Source organism: Scyliorhinus torazame, chromosome 17, assembly GCF_047496885.1.
Source record: "Scyliorhinus torazame isolate Kashiwa2021f chromosome 17, sScyTor2.1, whole genome shotgun sequence".
NCBI lineage: Eukaryota > Metazoa > Chordata > Chondrichthyes > Carcharhiniformes > Scyliorhinidae > Scyliorhinus > Scyliorhinus torazame.
Genome location: NC_092723.1, coordinates 111,228,225 through 111,249,052, shown reverse-complemented (window position 1 = coordinate 111,249,052; position 20,828 = coordinate 111,228,225). Strand labels below are relative to the sequence as shown.

Genomic DNA, 20,828 nt, shown 5'->3' with positions numbered 1-20,828 from the left:
TCCCCCAGCAGCTCAGGTACAGAATGAAGGCTGCTGGGGTGGCACGGGCTCTTATACCCTGCCTTGCAGGGCGGAGCTACCATATAGCTTGACCAATGCGAAACATACAATATCTACCAATGATGTTCCAGCATTACCAGGTACCGTAATACCTCTACACAGACTACCACATGGACGTCAGGTAACGTCCCTTCACAAATCCTGTCTGGTCCTCCCCTATTACCCCCCGGGACACAATCCTCTCTGCGCGTGGCCAAGATCTTTGCCAGCAATTTCACATCTACATTTAAAAGGGAGATTGGCCACAATATAACCCACAACTCTCCGGATCTTTATCCCGCCTCAAAATAAGGGAAATCGATGCCTGCGATAACGTTGGGGGGAGCACTCCCAACTCCTTAGACTCATTCAAAGACTTCACCAGGAGTGGCCCCAGCAACCCGGAAAACTTTTATAGAACTCAACCGGGTGTCCATCAGGTCCCAGGGCCTTACCCGATTGCATCGCCCCCAACCCATCTATAACCTCCCCAAGACCAATTGGGGCTCCCAAGCCTTCCACCAACTCCTCCTCTATCCTCAGGACCTCCAGCCCCCCCCCCCACGAATCGCTTCATACCCTGCTACCCGGCCGGGGGTTCAGATTTATATAATCTACTGTAAAATTCCCAAAACACATCGTTCATCCCTGCCGGATCCACCACCACCTTCCCCCCTGTATTTTTTACTTTCCCAATCTCTCTCGCCGCCTCCTGTTTCCTCAGCTGATGCGCCAGCATCCTGCTGGCTTTTTCCCATATTCATACACCGCCCCCTTCACCCTCCTCAGCTGCCGCTCCGCCTTACCTGTGGACAGGAGCCCAAATTCCAGTTGTAGTCTGTGACGCTCCTTCAGAAGCCCGTCACCCGGAGACTCCGCATACCTCCTGTCCACCTGTTAAATTTCGCCTACCAGCTTGTCCAGCTCCACCCGTTCAGCCTTCTCCTTATGGGCCCAAATTGAAATGAGTTTCCCCTAATAACTGCCTTCAGTGCCGCCCACTGGAATCTGCATTTACCACACTCTAGTTATTTGCCTTCCTGATGATTTGCCAACCAGAGTCCTGGGTGTCTCACTTCATTGCACAGCCTGCTAACATTTGCTTGATTATTATTTATATTGTGCTTCTCTTCATTGCTGGATTCTCTAGTTCGCCAGCTGCATGTTTCTCAGCACCATGCCATAAGCTGCCAGCGGGATTCTCTGCCAATGGGTAATCCCATTGAAGCCACCCCACAGCGCCGGGAAACATGCAGGCGGGGGCGCAATACCGATGGGACCAGAGAATTCCCGGCCCCAGCGAATGGCCGGAGAATTTCAACCTATGTCTGTGCCTAGTGTAAGATTTATGGTTTTGAGGTATAAAACCCTTCCAATTAAAATAAACTCTTACGGTCCAAATTTTTAATTTATAACACCAGGGTCCTCGTTATAGTCCAAATTTTTAATTTCTAACGCTAGCGTCCTCAATTGTACTTGACCAACAAGGTACAAATAACTAGTATTTATGAACCAAGTCGAATTTATTTAGCAAGATTTTATATATTCTTAACAACAAGCAGTAAAGACAACTCAGACGTTTTCATCTGTCAAGATCCAAGGAAATCTTGGTGTTGTCAGCACAGGCGATGTCTCTCTTCTTTGTCTTTGAAGTGATTGTACTTTTTTGGAGATAGTCTAAATTCACTCCTCATATTGGCTACAGGCTGCAAATCATCTCATGTCACACCACCTTTGCAATAACCCCTGCCTTATGTGTCATAAACTCCAGAAGTTTACAGTCTGTCACAAATGTACATTTCCTTCCAGATTCAGAGATGCCACAAATGGTCGCATTCTCTTGTTAATATACCTTAACCCAGGCCCCACACTAAAACTATTAAAATCAACAGTTCAGACCACTTCTTATCATAATATCAAAGAATAAAGGTTTCCTCTCTGCAACAGATCCATTAATGTAATGCATGGTTTGTTTCGTCCTAAATTCAGGCTGCTTAAGCCATTTCTTCAATCTGATTTGAAAACAAACACCTAGTCATATTTTGGCTATTAAGACAACTTCAGCTTGTGAAACAATAAAACAATTTTTTTTTTCCACAAACGTCTGTTTCCCCAACTATCTTGACTGTTAAATGTCTTAACAATAAGTCCCAAGTGAACCACTTAATTTTAAACTGCTTACAGAATAAAATCCATAGATAGTGCAGTTTCTAGGGTGGTACGCTGGCACCGAGGACCCAGGTTCGAATCCTGGCCCTGGGTCACTGTCCGTGTGGAGTTTGCACATTCTCCCCGTGTCTGCGTGGGTCTCACCCCCACCCCACAACTCAAAGATATGCAGAGTAGGTGGATTAGTCACGCTAAATTGCCCCTCAATTGGAAAAAAATAATTGGGAACTCTAAATTTAAAAAAAAAAGAATTTGCAGTTTCTAAAATTAGTAGAATTATCAAAATCTTACACTAGGACTAATGTAGTAATTGTATCAGGACCAGAAGGAAAATGAGGATATAGCTATTATCTGCTAATTCCTATGCCCATTAGGCAAAAAGGGAGTCACTTTAGTCTGATGACTAATAGCGATTCCATTGTAATATTTTCCACTTTTCTCATGACAGTCATCAGATGCTAGTTACATTAATGAACACAGCCCAAAACTTGAGTTTTCCAGAAATCCATTGATATTTTAGCTTTCTCCCTATTTGTTGTCACATTATTGCACTAGATAAATGGGCAGTGTAAATTGCTGATAGAGGTGTCTGCTCTTTAGCACAGGCTGAGAATCTCTATGGGCCACATTTTGGCAGAGATGGAAGGGCTAATGCAAAATGGCACTGGATCCCCAAATCTGGAAGTCTTCCCATGTACGTGGCACCATTTTCACCAGGGGCTGAAGTAGAGAGGAATGGGTGCAGAAGACAGGCGTACTTCACACATCCATGTTTCATGGAGGCAGAAAGGCATTAAATGTGCAGCTGCCTTGACTCAGAAACTATTTTCATCACCCAGATCTCTGAAACATGACTTGCGGCTTTACAAATTTAAGGAAAATGTTAAACCAACTGGGGTTATATGGAGAGGTCAAGTGCCTCTTTAGAGAGGTCCCGTTGTCTTTTGGGATTGTTAATGGTTTTTTTAAATGAGAAATTAAATATTAGAAGGGACTTAAATGTACTGAATGGGACTTTTTCAATTAGAGTTTTTCTCAATAGCGGAGTCTACATGGAAGAAATTAAGATCCATGGGGTCTGGGTAGAGGAACATTGGTTTTAATAGATGGTATGAGGATCCATGGCGTGGGTATGGATGAATAGGTTGGCATGGAGTATATGAGGGATCATGGGGGTAAGAAGTGGCATGAATTGCCATTGATGAGGCATGGAAAGTGTGTGGTAAGTTGAGGAGGAGTGAGGCCTAGAGGCCCTTACTTTTTATGATAACTCAAGACGCCGTCCCAGAACATTTAACTAGCCCATCTCAGCACTTCACTGCCTCTAAACTGTTTATTGGGGGTGGCGAGCCCGACTTCAGTTATCACCTACAGCCCTAGACAAAATTGTCCATTTCAGCAGGTTTCTCCCAAGTTGGGTTTAGGAGTTGGACAATTTCCTGAACCTGCACACCCAACTCGGGAGAGAACATGCAGGCCTCTCTGCAGGATATAAGAGACAATGGAAGTACAAGCCATTTTATTGTTGGGATATTACACAGAACAGGTCCAGAATGGTAAAGTCAGGAAATCATGGTGGCTGAGAACCTCCTTGGAGCTGCTTGCTTCCCCTTTTACTTTTCAAAGTATGGTGTCAACCCTATTTGTGCCACAAATTGAGATTTCTCCGGCACTTCTAGCAAAATTACAGTGACAGGGCAGAAACTTCCATTGCAGTGAAACACCAGGCAGTGGCTGGCGGGACCCAGGTAATTTTCCCGCCACAGGATGTCATTTTAGAAGGCTTGAGACTGTACGTGAGGAGACAATCTAGATTCCAAATCCAAAATCAACAAAATTTACTCTCTCAACTGTTCTTAACTTCAAGATCAAAATGTGCAACTGGTACGTAATCATGTGGTGTTGCCATTTCTGGTTGGAAGTATTCTTGCAGGTTTAATCACTTGACCTTCTTATCATATTACTTCTGAAACGATAATTTACTTGTTATTGTATCTCGCTCACAAATTTGGATTCCTTGTGGGGTTGACAATTCTGAACTGGTAGCCTCAGTCAAAGTTTTTTTGAACTACCATTGATAATGCAGGAAAGGAGAGTACAACATTCATGGTGTGCCCCGTGCGCATGATTACCTCCGTTTGTTCCTCCTTGCCCACCTGCAAAACCCATCTTCCTCCACCCCACCACCAGCTCTCTATGATGCCCGATCCCTTCCCTGTCAGAAAAAGCTCAGGCTTTAGCTGGGTCCAGACACCACTGATCTTCATGCCGAGGACTTTTTTGAATCCAAGCAATCTCTGTTGGCGCTGCTGGGACTGCAAGAGCAGCCAGCCAGTCCATTTCCCCAGTAGCTGTTGAGGATGGGACTTCCTCCCACTGAGGGCTGCAAGTCCAACTCACTGTTTGTTTAAGTCTTTATGTCTCTGTTAGCGTGTTATCACTTGTTTAAAAATGGTCCGTTCAGAACCGATGGTATTTCCTGGGGAAGTGGGGCGGGGTTCGTGGATAAACCATACTCCCCCTGTAAAATTTAGCCAATGGATATGCATTAAGGGAAATTTTAGACATTTTAAAAACATTTTAGGTGCTCTGATAAATATAAACTTTATTGACATATTTAAAGATTTTTCTGAAGGCAGCAATTTTCTATTGTTATAATGGTCTCTTTCCCACCACAGGATGTCATTTTAGAAGGCTTGAGACCGTACATGAGGAGACAATCTAGATTCCAAATCCAAAATCAACGAAATTTACTCTCTCAACTGTTCTTAACTTCAAGATCAAAACGTGCAACTGGTACGTAATCATGTAGTGTTGCCATTTTCTGGTTGGAAGTATCCTTGCAGGTTTAATCACTTGACCTTCTTATCATTATTACTTCTGATACAATAATTTACTTGTTATTGTATCTCGCTTGCAAAATTGGATTCCTTGTGGGGTTGACAACTCTGAACTGGTAGCCTCAGTCAAAGTTGATCTGCACTTGGACTTGACACGCCAAAACCAACAATTACATACTGACCTGAACAAAATGGAGAGGTTGCACTAATAATAATAATCTTTATTGTCACAAGTAGCCTTACATTAACACTGCAATGAAGCTACAGTGAAAAGCCCCTAGGCACCACACTCCGGCGCCTGTTCAGGTACACAGAGGGAGAATTCAGAATGTCCAAATTACCTAACAAGCACGTCTTTCGGGAGTTGTGAGAGGAAACCGGAGCACCCAGAAGAAACCCACGCAGACACAGGGAGAACGTGCAGATTCCGCACAGACAGTGACCCAAGTCAGGAATCAAACCTGGGACCCTGGCGCTGTGAAGCAACAGTGCTAATCACTGTGCTACCGTGCCGCCCTAAGGCGAGCTTGGGTTTGGCATGCTATATATAGGGCACATTGTCCTACACTCAGCACATCAACAACATTTCTAAATAGTCACTAGACTCTAATTTGATAAAAGAGAATTTTCATGGAATTGTAGAAATTACAGCATAGGGAGGGGGCCACTTTTCCACCAGATGATTATACTGTGTCTTCTCCATTTCTGCCATTCCCGCAATAAAGCCATGGGCAAAATTCTCCCCCAACGGCGGGATGCCCGCCGACTGGCGCCAAAGCCGGCGCCAATCAGACGGGCATCGCGTCGGCCCAAAGGTGCGGAAGGCTCCGCATCTTTGGCGGCCTAGCCCCAACATTGAGGGGCTAGGCCGACGCCGGAGGGATTTCCGCCCCGCCAGCTGGCGGAAATGGCGTTTGTTGCCCCGCCAGCTGGCGCGGAAATGCGGCGCATGCGCGGGAGCGTCAGTGGCCGCTGTCAGTTTCCCAGCGCATGCGCGGGAGCGTCAGCGGCCGCTGTCAGTTTCCCGCGCATGCGCAGTGGGGAGAGTCTCTTCCGCCTCCGCCATGGTGGAGGCCGTAGCGGAGGCGGAAGGGAAAGAGTGCCCCCACGGCACAGGCCCACCCGCGGATCGGTGGGCCCCGATCGCGGGCCAGGCCACCGTGGGGGCACCCCCCGGGGTCAGATCGCCCCGCACCCCCCCCCCCCCCAGGACCCCGGAGCCCACCCACACCGCCTGGTCCTGCCGGTAAATACCAGGTTTGATTTACGTCGGCGGGACAGGCAATTCCTGGGCGGGACTTCGGCCCATCCGGGCTGGAGAATCCAGCGGGGGGTCCCGCCAACCGGCGCGGCCGGATTCCCGCCCCCCGCCCAATCTCCGGGAGCGGAGACTTCGGCGGGGGCGGGGGCGGGATTCACGGCGGCCAACGGCCATTCTCCGACCCGGCGGGGGTTCGGAGAATGACGCCCCATATTCCCCAATTTTATAAATATTTCCCTATTCACTTTTAAATTATGTTTATTTCAATAATCATGAAGCATTCAGTGGTTTATTCTTTCTCTTCTTGCACCTCTCACACAGGGGCTGGTTCAGCACAGGGCTAAATCGCTGGCTTTTAAAGCAGACCAAGGCAGGCCAGCAGCATGGTTCAATTCCCATACCAGCCTCCCTGAACAGGCGCCGGAATGTGGCGACTAAGGACTTTTCACAGTAACTTCATTTGAAGCCTACTTGTGACAATAAGCCATTTTCATTTCATTTCATTTTTGTTTCCATAGCTAATAATTCCCGGAACAGGTCGCTAGTCTGTCGCCAAAGGTTTATAACTTCAGAGGCATCATTCCGCATGCTGACCAGGCGTCTCCCCTACTCTTACCACTCCCCATCAGCATGTTTGGAAGGATTTTTGCAGGTTGACACTCAACCTGCTTGACCGTGTTATGAACATAGCTTCCTTGGCCATGAGATCCTGGGGTGGGAGTCAAAGCTGGAGCTTATGGCTCAGAGGCAGGGACATAACCCACTGCACCACAATACCTTCCCATTCAGTGGTTTAATACTTCTCAATTCAAGAACGTCTTTCTCCGTTTATTCTTTGTTCTTCCAGTGAGAAGTTTCCATCCCATAGCTCCTGATTTGCCCTTTATTGAGAACTGTCCTTGACTGCTGCCCCAGGTTTCACCCCTCCCTTTACTGGCTGATCCTGTCGTGGTATGGCTTTCTGCTCACCGTGATGCTGCTGCTTTGCGTGATTTGAATTTTCTTTGAATTCTTTTCCCTACCCATGTTGAAGGTTGATGGCATATCGAAGAGAAATGGCAATGTTGATTGATAGCTGCTCTTCATCAATTCACATCTCAAATGTATGTTCCCAATCAATAGGAAAATCGATATCTAGAGCTTAGATTTTGCTGCTATTGCGCTGGGCATATTGAATTACAATAACACAGCACTGTAAGGAAATTCAATTGGTTTCCATTACTGACTATCATCCCTGTTCAGTTTTCCTTCTTGTAATGTGCCCAGACAATGTAACATGCCCAGGTGCAATAACAGGATAATGTTTCCCATTGATTAGGCAGTCAAATAATTTGGATAGAGCTCTTTCAATGGCTCAGTGAGTCAATGCACCACCTGGTGTGTTACTCAGCCTTCAAGAACTAGATGACCTCTGGTATTTAAGAACTTGCTGATGCTTGGTCTTGGCTCACATTAAGAAGACAAAAATGGGAACAATTCTAGAAACCCTTACCACACATAATTTACTTCCAGGATGGAAGACTTAAATACAGCAGCTTTTGTAATAAATAACATTTGCTTTTCAAACTGAAAGACCCTTTTATTAATAATTATATTTGTAGGATGCTTAATCGGTCAAATAACAGCAGATAAGAGTTTTGATGTAATGCTACCTGCACAGTATGGTACAGCAGAATTGGACGCATGTCTGGATAATAATGTCCTGATGGATCAACTGTCTCAGCTGGGAAATCTTGCGTTTTCTAAAGAACAACTTGAAGTTCTCAAAAATAAGTTGAATCAGGTAAAGATAACTTTGTGGCCTTTGTATAGGTGGAATTCAAATGAACAACTCCGTGAAGGAGAAGTCATATTGAAAAGGATTCTACACAAATCATGAGCTTTAAACAGTAATTACATTCAAAAATTTGCTTCATCCTTACACTTATTAATTTTATAATGTACCGTAAAATCCTTCTATCTTTACTGCTCATCCTGCTATTTTATTGTGTGAATTATCGCTATCAATGTGTTTCAGTTAGGTGGATGTAGAAAGAATGTTCCCTCTCATAGGAGAACCTGGAACAATGTAAAAATAAGGGACAGTATTTTCCGCTTCGCAACGATGGAAGCGCGAATCGCAATTGGGCGGAGATTCACGCACAATTGAAAAATCGAGGATTACGTCTGGCACCATGCTTCGGTCCCTTGCTGGCAGCTAAATCGAAGTTTGGGCCCCATGCCAGCGGGCCCATGCAAAACCGCCATTTGCATGGGTTTTAATCTCATTAGTGGGTTGGACACAGTATGCTCCACCCTTCCGCGATGCTCCATCCTTCCAGGCGGAGGTCACACAGGCGAGATATGGGGCAGGTATTTACAAACGGGGCCTGGGCGCGATGGCTGCTGAGGGGCAGTGAGATGGTAAAAAGCTATTTTAAATTTCCAAAATGGTTGAGCTTGCTGGGAGGTGGCTGCTTGAGCTGGGCGGGTGGGGGGAGGAGGGGAAAGTAGTGTGAAGTAACTTGGTGACAAGCTGGTGGACTCGGGGTGTCTCCTCTGGATCGGGCTGACCTGACTCATTGCTGCAGTATGTGTTTTAAATGCACTCCTTTGGTGATTCTTACAGGTCCCTGGCTGCACACACTGCTGACTGCTCACTGGGAGCAGTTCACTAAATGTTCAGAGAGCCTCTGGTCATCTGGGAACCCACCCAGGCTACCCCACTGGAAACCTTCATACCCCAGCTGCATCACCAATGGGATGGATGTGGTCAAGCTCAGTCAGTGGCCCACCAGGTTCTGGCACTCCTCAGTGCACTCATCAGAAGTGCAGCCCACTGCAAGGGAAGTAGCAGAGCTCACCACAAACAAAGGACACATGCGCTGTGGCCTTTCGCACCCTCCCTGGCACACTGGCGCTCTTAGGGTAGGGGCCTCACCAGTGACACTATCAGTTAGTCCTTCTCTCAGGCCCACAGCTGCCCCTAAGCCCTGCCTGTGCATCGTGCCCCTGCTCCCATACATCTTGCCCCAGTCAAGTTGTCATAATTTGTGTGTCACATCCAGAACCCACATCACATTGAAGCTAAGCTCCCCACGGGTGAGCATTTCCTTCACTCGTTGTGGCTACAAGTATAAGTCAGAGGCTGGAAATTCTGCGGCAAGCAACTCACCTCCTGACTCCCCAAAGCTTGTCTACCATCTACATGGCACAGTGGTTAGCACTGCTTCCTCACAGAACCAGGGACCCAAGTTCAAGTCAGTCTTGTGTGACTGTGTGGAGTTTGCACGTTCTCCTCCAGGTGCTCCTGTTTCCTCCCAGAGTCCAAAGATCTGCAGGGTAGGTAGGGGTACAGGATTATTGGGATAGAGTGGGGGGTGGGGGCCTAGTTAGGGTGCTCTTTTGGCAGGTCAGTGCAGACTTAATGGGCCGAATGGCCTCCTTCTACACTGTAAGGATTCCATGATTTTAAAGTCCCCCTTATATAGAGGGCACAAGGTAAGAGCTTAGCCTCTGGCAAGATCAAGACCACAAAGAAGCACAGGAGAAATGTTAAATTATAAAAGTGTACCAAGATATTAGTGGATCGACTATTAATTTACATAATCAGATCAGCCGTGGAAGACCCTTATTGAGGTCCTCCTTTTGAAAGATACAATAAACGGAAAACATTTCTGGTTGGGTGTAGTAAATCTTCTTTACCTCGTCAATTATCCTACTATCTTATCAAAAAGGATCGAATGTTTGGTCCTTTTTTTCTAAATCATGTACAATGATATAAACAAATGTTGTAATTCTGGGTGTTTCTGAAACAGTCTTATGCACATGGGCTACCAGAAGAGAAGGTTTTGTCGTTGGGATATATTGCTGCCGTGTATGATTCTACCGAAATCAGCAACTGGAATGTAACCAAACTGGAGACTATTTCAGCTGTACTGCCAAACAGCCAGAATGATAACGCGGTAAGGCAACTCAACTATAAGGAAACACTAAGTTGAAGAATTGTCTTGGTTCAAAGAAGGTCTGCCTTGAAACTCAGTCTAAGTTGGGATCTTAGTTGTTCCTGGATACATGGAAATATAGGACAATAAGAGGAGTCTGGAAAGGGATCATTTGGGTTAACATTATACTGCCATTCCTTTGATATTCCTTCAACATGTAGCAAACAGAAACATTGTAAAAGAAAGCATTAATGATCTATTTTTATTAATATCGCATGATGAAAAACAGATGTTTTAAGCTTAATGACTGGGGTAGGGAATTTTACTCCTACAAAATCATTCCTTTAATGTTCCCACCAAAGTGTTTACAATTGGGGAAGCGGATGGTGTAGATGGAGCATACAATTCATTATCTCTCAGATTTTAATTCAAATCTAATCCAAGCTATAAAGATTTCTTTGTTAAATTGATTTTGGCATCCTCAACTTTTAATTCTCAGCTATATTAGAACATAGAACAATTGGAACATAGAACATACAGTGCAGAAGGAAGCCATTCGGCCCATTGAGTCTCCACCGACCCACTTAAGCCCTCACTTCCACCCCATTCCCGAAACTCAATAACCCCGCCTATCCTTTTTGGACACTAAAGGCAATTTAGCATGGACAATCCACCTAACCTGCACGTCTTTGGACTGTGGGAGGAAACCGGAGCATCCGGAGGAAACCCACGCAGACACGGGGAGAACGTGCTGACTCCGCACAGACAGTGACCCAGGAATCGAACCTGGGACCATGGCACTGTGAAACCACCGTGCTAATCACTTGTGCTACCGTGCTGCATTCAACTTATAGTTTCTATAAATCTGAAGTAAGTTGGCAATCTTAGCCAAACAAACTATCCAGCTTTGCTGCTCAGAGAAATGGAAATGCTCTCTTAATAATGCTGGTTTGAGATTAGGGTTAGAAGACACTGGAACAGCTTAGAGGAGCTCTCTATTCTACAACTATTGATTACTTATGTAGTAATGCTGACAGGGCAGGATTCTCCAGTCCACCAGCCGCGTGTTTCTCAGCAGCGCACCGTTTGCTGGTGGCGAGTTCTCTCTTCCCATCATTTGTCAATGGGATTTTCCATTTGAGCCATGCCATGCGCCAGGTAGGAATGCACTGCCAGCGGTAAAAGAGAATCTCAATGGCTGGAGAATTCCAGCCCGAGAGTCATAACTAAAGTACACTCTGGCAGCCCTAAACAATATTAATAACAGATATATAAATATATAACAATATAAATACTACCAAAAATGTAAATTGAAAATGAAACATTCTGAAATTCTTGTCACATGAAATTCTCTTTGATATAAGATGACTTGTCATTCTCTTAACATTCTGTTCTTCTAATATTTAGAGAAAAGCCATTGTTTCAAGATACTTGGACGCATCTGGAGTGTTAAATGCAGATGTGTTGAACGTTATTGGTGGTAGTGTGTTGTGTCTTCTTGATGAAAGCCAACTCCAGACCATCAGTCCTGCTGATGTTAGGTAAGTGTTCCTTCCCTGAAGGAGAAAAGCCAGGATGCTGAGGCAATTACCTGTGCTCTTGTGTTTAAGTGGCCACATTGCATGTATACATCACACTGCAAACTTCGCACATGCTAAAATATCTAATTTTACATTGATTTCTTTGAACCAAGGACTGGAAATTTGTAAGCATTGGCCCATCTGCAAAGTTCCCTCTGCAACAAAAAATAAACTTGAATTGATCTTGAGAACTTCCATTTACTGCAGTTAGACTTAAAGGAACTGGTCTATTTCAACACCACTGTACTATAGCTTCAGAATACTATAATGTGCAAAATAGATTAGTATAAGTAAAGCCTCAGATGCCGTCATATACAAATAATATTATTCGGTTTACAGATACAACTGCTCATTGTAGCTATATCTGCAGATTAATATCTACAAAAATGATGACTACACGCATATCTGTTATAAGCTTCTATTTCACCATTTATTTTTAAAATAAATTTAGAGGACCCAGTTCATTTTTTTTCCAATTAAGGGGGAATTTAGCGTGGCCAATCCACCTACCCTTCACATCTTTGGGCCGTGGGGTGAAACCCACGCAAATACGGGGAGAATGTGCAAACTCCACACGGACAGTGACCCAGAGCTGGGATCGAACCTGGGGCCTCGGCGCCGTGAGGCAGCAGTGCTAACCACTGCACCGTCTTGCTGCCCTGTGTCACCATTTATAATGAAAACTGTTTCTGTAGAGTTGCCTTATTGTAATTACACCCTTCCACGACTAGTGATATAATAGCACTTGATTTTTGCACCTTTTTCTTCGATGTTATGAATCTCCTTTGTTCTAACCAACCGTCAGCTCTGTTCCTCTGCTTCTTACATATCCTTAGTTTTTTTCTATTTAACAAATAATAGTAGAAAATCAAAGAAAAGTATAAAAATAAGAGCAGATTATACAACTTTAAACTAGAGACTGAATTATCTCCAAATGCCTTGATATAATTAACAACCTGTTGAAAGAGATCTTTTTTGGTCAATCATTGCTTTTGATTCTATTAAAATTAATTTCTCAAAGATTTTGAGGCATAATTTGTTTGATGTAGCAGTTTGATAAAGTTTGAAAATGTTATGAATAATTTTTGTGTTTTTTATGGACAGTTATGTTTAGTAAAATTCTGCAAACACACTAATATAATATTTGTGGAGCATCCTATGAATCCATGCAAATAAACTGTGCACCTCCAACCCAAAAGATGATATGTTGTCACTTTAATGCACAGAAAATATAATGCTTAAATACTCGACAATACGAATATAAAGATTAGGAGGATGGTTGCATCGTGGTAATGTCGCTGGACGAGGAATCCAGGGCCAGGCTAATCTCTGGGGATGTGCACTCAAATCCCACCTCGACAGGTGGTGGAATTTAAATTCAATCAATAAATCTGGAATTGCCAGCTAGTTACCAGAGTGACCATAAAATTATTATTTATTGTAAAAATCCATCTGGTTCATGAGTGTCCTTTAGGGAAGGAAATCTGTCATCCTTACCTCGGCCAGGAGTTTCCTCCCCAGTTTTTGGCAGAAGGGAAAGCCATTGGGGGCGGAGAATCAAGGGAGAAATACAAAATGGCTTTTATGGCAGTGGGATTTCCCACGATTGTCTCCATCGCACTCCCCCTCCAACCCCCCACCATGACGTAAAGAGGTTTCCACCATGAAAGGTTGAAACCCCATTACCATACATTTAAATATAATTTATAGGCTTCCACGCTGTATTATCCCACCACCTGTGTTAGGAATTTTCCCCCCTTCTGCCAACATGATGTCACATTAGCAGGGTTTACAATAGGCCTAGACCATATGGGACCTGACAAACAGTCCCTGCGGCGGGGGCACGGTTAAGTACAGCTCACAGGATGGAGAGGGCCGGGCTTGGGCAGTACCCTCCATGGACACTGAGAGGGCAGGGGCTTCCATTGGGGAGGTTCAGAGTGAGAGTCGGCTCCCTGGGGGGCCTGTGGGGTGGGGGTGGTGCCTTTTTCAAATTTGTATTTTGATCTGGGCACCCTTCATCCTGTCAAGAGCCGAGGTCACTGGCAGGGCCCCACCAGCATGACATTGTGGGTCCCGCCTCTTCCAATTTCTTTTTGAGTGTTTGAAAATTTGGCAGGAAGAGCCAGCAATGCAGCTGTCAGGCTGCCCTCTACTTTTCCCACTCAAGACAACACTCTGGAACAAAAAGTGGGAAAATTCCGCTCGTGGTCAGGCCTGCATGTGATTCCAGGTCCACAGCAATATAGTTGAGTCTTAATTGCCCTTTGAAACGGCCTAGCAAACCACTCAGTTTAACGGTAAGTAGGGATGGGTAATAGATGCTGGCCTTGCCAGTGACGCCCACTTCCCATGAAAGAAAAAAGAGGGGGAAAAAGGAACCAGTTGATGATGGACAAAGTGTCAATGAGGATGCATGACATTGGAGGATGGTTGGTGGCTTGAAAAGGAAAGGGGGTCAATATTGCTGGCCATCCCTCCCCCACAAATGTGTTATACCCTGATGCTTCCAATAGTGCCAGAACAAGCCCCAATGCCCCCAAACACTCAGCCAAATCTTACTGAAGCTCAGGATCTCACTGCTCCATCTTCTTCCATCCTACACCCAGAATCCCTGTCCTGGTAATCCAAAATCTTAAGCCACTAATGCAACTGCCCTCTATTGTTCCCAGGAATCTGAAAGCCCCACTCCCCAGTGCTTCCGGGTCTTGGGTGTCCCCTCAAGATACTATTAAATCCTGACGTTCCATCCCACTGCGACCTTGCTGACGCATCACCCTCAATGTTGATAAATCAGTAGCCCAGAAATGTGACTTCCACTGGTACCCATGTTCTAATAAAACCTCTGACACTGAGTAATGCTTTAAAAAATTCACTGGTTGAGTGTAATGCTAGACTTGTAAAATATAATTTTCCATGATAAACACAAAATAACTGGTTGACTATTGTAACGATTTTTCTACAGCAATGCAACCCCATTGAATATTTCTTCATGCTCTCAATCAAAGAAAAACATAATATACACCAAAGCAAAAAGCATAATCGAGAAGCAAAATAGTGAATCAGCCACTTACTACAGCCAGATCAGAACATACCTTGGTAAGTAATACGAAGACCGTGGTATCACAACAGGGAAGTTGTTCTAACTTCTGGATTTAATTTCTGCACTAAATTGTACAAATTTCAGGGGCTGATTTAAACAACAAATTGGAGACTTTTTTTCCACAATTCCCAAAAGACTAATGAAAACTACAAATCATTTTTGAAATAATTAATCAGAATATGATCAAGGACTGTGCAATTTTTTCATATGGGAAATTATTTCTCCCACCCAATGCTAATCCGATTGCACATTTATTGGGTGGGATTTACCAACAAACCTGCCGTGTGTTTATCGGCAGCAGAGGTGGCCTGCCAGCGGGATTTACTGACCCCACCATGGTCAACGGGATTTCCCAGTGACTGCACCCGTCGTCGCCGGGAAACCCATGCGCCAGCGAGGGCTGGAATATTCCACCAGCCTGAAGAGTCATAGAATCGTAGAATTTACAGAGAAGAAGGAGGCCATTCGGCCCATTGAGTCTGCACTGGCCCTTGGAAAGAGCACCCTACTTAAGCCCAGCCTCCCACCCTATCCAAGTAACCCGACCTAACCTTTCGGACACTAAGGGACAATTTAGCATGGGCAATTCACATAACCTGCACATCTTTGGTCTTTGGGAGGAAACCAGAGCACCCAGAGGAAACCCACGCAGACATGGGGAAAAGTGCAAACTCCACACAGTCACCCAAGGTCGGAATTAAACCCGGGCCCCTGGCGTTGTGAGGCAGAAGTGCTAACCACTGTGTCACCCCAATGGTAGATCCCGTCCATTGTTATTGTAGTGAATTAAACAATGATAGTTATTGAGGCTGACTGTAAAATACTGATTTAACGGACAATCTTGGCTTAAGTACTAGGCATGAAACTCAATGGGCGGGATTCTCCGAAATCCCGGCCAAGGGTTGACGCCAACGTAAACACTGGAGTGGTGTACGCTGGCACCAACGGGCCTCCTGGCCCAGCGATTCTGCGTTCCTCAGGGGGCCAGCACGGCGCCGGAGTGCTGCGCGCTGCTCTGGCACTGAAATGCGACCCTGCATGGCCGGCGCTGTTCTGCGCATGCGCGTGACAGCCGGCGTCGTGCAACATGGCAGAGATCTACAGTGAGCCCGCGCGGATGGAGGTAGGCCCCCTCCAGATCGCGGGCACCCGCCGATCGATACCCCCCCGATCGCGGGACTGGACGCCGTGGAGTCCCCCAAGAGACAGATCCGCCCGCCCCCCCCCCCCCCCACCAGGACGGCCACCGCAGCCGCGGGTCCGAGCTCCCGCCGGGTGGTATCAGGCTGGAATCACGCCGGCGGGAATTCGGCCGGTTGACCGCGGAAAATCGCCGTGGGGGCCTCTTTCAGTGGCCCCTGACCGGTGCTGTGCCGATTCTCCGGTCGCCGGAGAATTGCTTCCCGGAATTTCCCACGTCACCGCCGATTCTCCGACCCGGCGCGCTGGAGAATCCCAGCCCATGTTTCTATTGTGAGATTGAACTAACTTCCAAATTGCTGCATTTCAATTTTGCTTGTGGATTTATTGAAACTTCAAATCTATTTCTTAGTAATGCTAAACAGCAGCTGTCAGCATAAGTATGTTTCATCTCAGCGTGAGAAGAGAATCATACTAAAGAAATAATGATTATCATATCATTACTGAAAATTATTAAAGTTCTGTAGATTTGAATGATATAATTGCTCAAGAGGTACAATGCCATTCTTTTTTAACAAGTTAATTTTGTTTTCTGAAGGTGGTGCAACAACTGCTCACATACAGACCCTTGCTTTCACAAATATCAACATGGACCCCAACGTATTCCTGGCACTAAATCCTGAAGAAGTACAAGTATGGAGAAAGAAAATATTTATGCATAAGATTGCGTGTGCATGTTTGCGTGTGCATGTGTTGGGCATGGGAGCGGTTGTGGCTGCAGAGGAGTTTGCTCTTCTACAGTGATGCCTTCCACGGCCAAATGTTCTGTTAATATTTTTCCTTCACATATGAACTTAGAGAGTGGTTACTCGGTTCAGGTAATGAAATTCTGTAATCTCTGGATTCCACATCTGGATTCCGCACCTTTACAAAAAGGGTTGTGGGAGTGTGGCATACAGTGGATGTCATTGATCAAAGTTATGATCACTCACAGTAGTATCTTCATTAGTTTCACCACGCTATTACATCATTCCATATTGTAGCAAATGTGAAAAATAGGTGAAAATTATAACTAGGGGCCGCTCCCGATGGCTCCGGGGAAATACTCTGAGTCCGGTAATAATAGCTTCATTGAGAATTTGGTGGCAGTTTCGCCAACACTTCGGGTTGGGGGCAGGGTCAAGGGAAATGCCGATTCGGGGGAACCACAGATTTGAGCCAGGGAAGTGGGGATGGAAATTTTCGGAAATGGGAGGAGAAGGGGATTAAAGCACTAAAAGATTTGTTGGGAGGGTTAGGGGTGTGGCTGTGTGTGTTAATGGTAACTATGAGTGATTCCTTTTTATCATTTGTTTATGTGAAGGGCAGCATGGTAGCATTGTGGATAGCACAATTGCTTCACAGCTCCAGGGTCCAAGGTTCGATTCCGTCTTGGGTCACTGTCTGTGCGGAGTCTGCACATCCTCCCCGTGTGTGCGTGGGTTTCCTCCGGGTGCTCCGGTTTCCTCCCACAGTCCAAAGATGTGCAGGTTAGGTGGATTGGCCATGATAAATTGCCCTTAGTGTCCAAAATTGTCCTTAGTGTTGGGTGGGGTTATTGGGTTATGGGGATAGGGGGGAGGTGTTGACCTTGGGTTGGGTGCTCTTTCCAAGAGCCGGTGCAGACTCGATGGGCCGAATGGCCTCCTTCTGCACTGTAAATTCTATGATAATCTATGAAACATGCGGGCTAATGTTTGGGGTTTGGTGGGAGGATGGGATCGTTGTTATTGATATGGGGATTGACATATTTGTTGCTGATTATTGTTTATTGTTGGTGTGTGTAAATGTGGGAGAAAATGTGAAAAAGGAGAATTAAAAAATGTTTTTTAATTATAACTAGTGTTTAATAAATTACCACTAAATACATGTTAAACTACCTGAGGTCAAAAAGGGGCCTATATATGTGCAAGTCTTTCTTTTACTTATAGTTTTAATTCTTCCTCATATTTTAGTTATTTTTCAGCGCTTGATGCAGTATTAATAAGACAAGTTGAGGCAGCATGGTATTACAGTGGTCAGCACTGCTGCCTCACAGCACCAAGGAGCCGGGTTCGATCCCGGCCCCAGGTCACTGTCCGTGCGGAGTTTGCACATTCTCCCCGTGTCTGCGTGGGTCTCACACCCACAACCCGAAAAGATGTGCAGGGTAGGTGGATTGGTCACGCTAAATTGCCCCTTAATTGGGAAAAAGAATAATTGGGTACTCTAAATTTTTTTTAAAATAAGACAAGTTGAGGAGTACAAAAATAACCGTTTTCCTCGAAGTAATGCACAGTTACTTTTGTTTCAGGAACTCAGTCCTTACGAATTGAAAACTCTGCTTGGAGTTAATCTTCAGACTGTTAAGGAGGCTGAAAATTCCACATTAGTGCAAGCTTGGATTTCAAAACATTCAAAAAGTGAAGTGAGGAGCCTGAGAATTGGACTGACTGGAGGGAATCCTGATCCGATACCACCGGGCTTAATATCTATCCAAGGTAAGTTGAGTCCATTTCAAGTCGATTTCAAGATGATGACAATAATGCATTCTGAGACTCCCAAAAGCAGTTGCCTAATTGAAAGGTTAAAATTATTTTGTTTTTCGTTTTAGAAATAGAGTCATCGTCATCTTCTATCAACAAGAACTGTCTTCTGTGTACAATCCAATCTTTATCTATCAGCACTATAATCATTGTAATACAATGTTGGTTATAGAGATTGAGAGTTATTGTATTCAGTAGTATCTGTAATACCCATGTCAGTGAGGAATTCAGTGATGTCTGTGTAATTAATGCGTTCAGCAGATGTAAACAAGATCTGAGTATGTCATTCAGACATTTACTGTATGGTTTAGATTGTTTATATAATATTTTAACTTTCAAAGTAAATCCTTTATAAGCTCATCTGTATATATGAGAAGGTGGTTAAGTGGGATCCTATTAATAAGCTTGCCAGAATATGACTTTGAATGAAGCCAAGAAAGTCATACCAAGGGACATAAATTTAAAGGAGTACAAACTGATATAAGGAAGAATCTGTTTAGTCAGAGTGTTGAATGCCTTGTCATTTAGCCTAGTAAAGGCAAAATCATTGTTCAAAATATAGCTGTATCTTATAACAGGAGGTGGAAGCTACTACAGCAATGAACTACATTGGGTGAAATGTAATTTTCTTGTTCTTGGGTTTCTCTTAAGTTATAATATTTTAATATGAAAACTATTAATATAAATTGCAAGAGTAAATAATATTGATATATTTTTCTTAAATAGTAAGTGAACAATTTGTATGTAACTAGTGAATTAAGTACTTTTGATTTGGATGGATATAATTACTATTTTGTTAAAACAGCAATGGAAAATAAATATGTCAACTCTAATTTAATGATAATGAAATAATTCAGCACAATAAAAAATCTTTCCTAAAATAAATTTTTTAAAATTAAATTGCAGACTCGTGTTTTCTTTAAATTATGCATATACATAGAACATAGAACATTACAGCGCAGTACAGGCCCTTCGGCCCTCGATGTTGCGCCGACCTGTGAAACCACCCGAAAGCCCATCTACACTATTCCCTTATCGTCCATATGTCTATCCAATGACCATTTGAATGCCCTTAGTGTTGGCGAGTCCACTACTGTTGCAGGCAGGGCATTCCACCCCCGTACTACTCTCTGAGTAAAGGACCTACCTCTGACATCTGTCTTATATCTATCTCCCCTCAATTTAAAGGTATGTCCCCTCGTGCTAGACATCACCATCTGAGGAAAAAGGCTCTCACTGTCCACCCTATCCAATCCTCTGATCATCTTGTATGCCTCAATTAAGTCACCTCTTAACCTTCTCTCTAACGAAAACAGCCTCAAGTCCCTCAGCCTTTCCTCATAAGATCTTCCCTCCATACCAGTCAACGTTCTGGTAAGTCTCCTCTGCACCCTTTCCAATGCTTCCACATCCTTCCTATAACGCGGCGACCAGAATTGCACACAATACTCCAAATGCGGCCGCACCAGAGTTTTGTACAGCTGCAACATGACCTCATGACTCCGAAACTCAATCCCTCTACCAATAAAAGCTAACACACTCTACGCCTTCTTAACAACCCTCTCAACCTGAGTGGCAATTTTCAGGGATCTATGTACATGGACACCGAGATCGCTCTGCTCATCCACACTGCCAAGAATCTTACCATTAGCCCAGTACTCTGTCTTCCTGTTATTCCTTTCAAAATGAATCACCTCACACTTTTCTGCATTCAACTCCATTTGCCACCTCTCAGCCCAGCACTGCAGCTTATCTATGTCCCTCTGTAACTTGTAACATCCTTCCGCACTGTCCACAACTCCACCGACTTTAGTGTCATCTGCAAATTTACTCACCCATCCTTCTACGCCCTCCTCCAGGTCATTTATAAAAATGACAAATAGCAGTGGCCCCAAAACAGATCCTTGTGGTACACCACTAGTAACTGGACTCCAGTCTGAACATTTCCCATCAACCACCACCCTTTGTCTTCTTCCAGCTAGCCAATTTCTGATCCAAACTGCTAAATCTCCCTGAATCCCATGCCTCCGTATTTTCTGCAGTAGCCTACCGTGGGGAACCTTATCAAACGCTTTACTGAAATCCATATACACCACATCAACTGCTTTACCCTCATCCACCTGTTTGGTCACCTTCTCAAAGAACTCAATAAGGTTTGTGAGGCACGACCTACCCTTCACAAAACCGTGTTGACTATCTCTAATCGAAT

General features: G+C 44.6%; 1 protein-coding gene across 1 annotated transcript in view; it reads left to right on the top strand.

Annotated features, from left to right (window-relative positions):
* The window catches only part of LOC140393469 (uncharacterized), a 470,641-nt gene extending 451,122 nt beyond the window's left edge, over positions 1-19,519 (top strand). The window contains exons 196-203 of the mRNA XM_072479798.1: positions 4,887-5,004; positions 7,911-8,092; positions 10,107-10,253; positions 11,640-11,773; positions 14,778-14,911; positions 16,654-16,748; positions 18,388-18,574; positions 18,688-19,519. Coding sequence (XP_072335899.1) covers positions 4,887-5,004; positions 7,911-8,092; positions 10,107-10,253; positions 11,640-11,773; positions 14,778-14,911; positions 16,654-16,748; positions 18,388-18,574; positions 18,688-18,791 — 1,101 coding nt within the window. The 3' untranslated portion in view covers positions 18,792-19,519. The remainder of the gene's footprint in view (positions 1-4,886; positions 5,005-7,910; positions 8,093-10,106; positions 10,254-11,639; positions 11,774-14,777; positions 14,912-16,653; positions 16,749-18,387; positions 18,575-18,687) is intronic.
* The last annotated feature ends 1,309 nt before the right edge of the window (positions 19,520-20,828 follow it).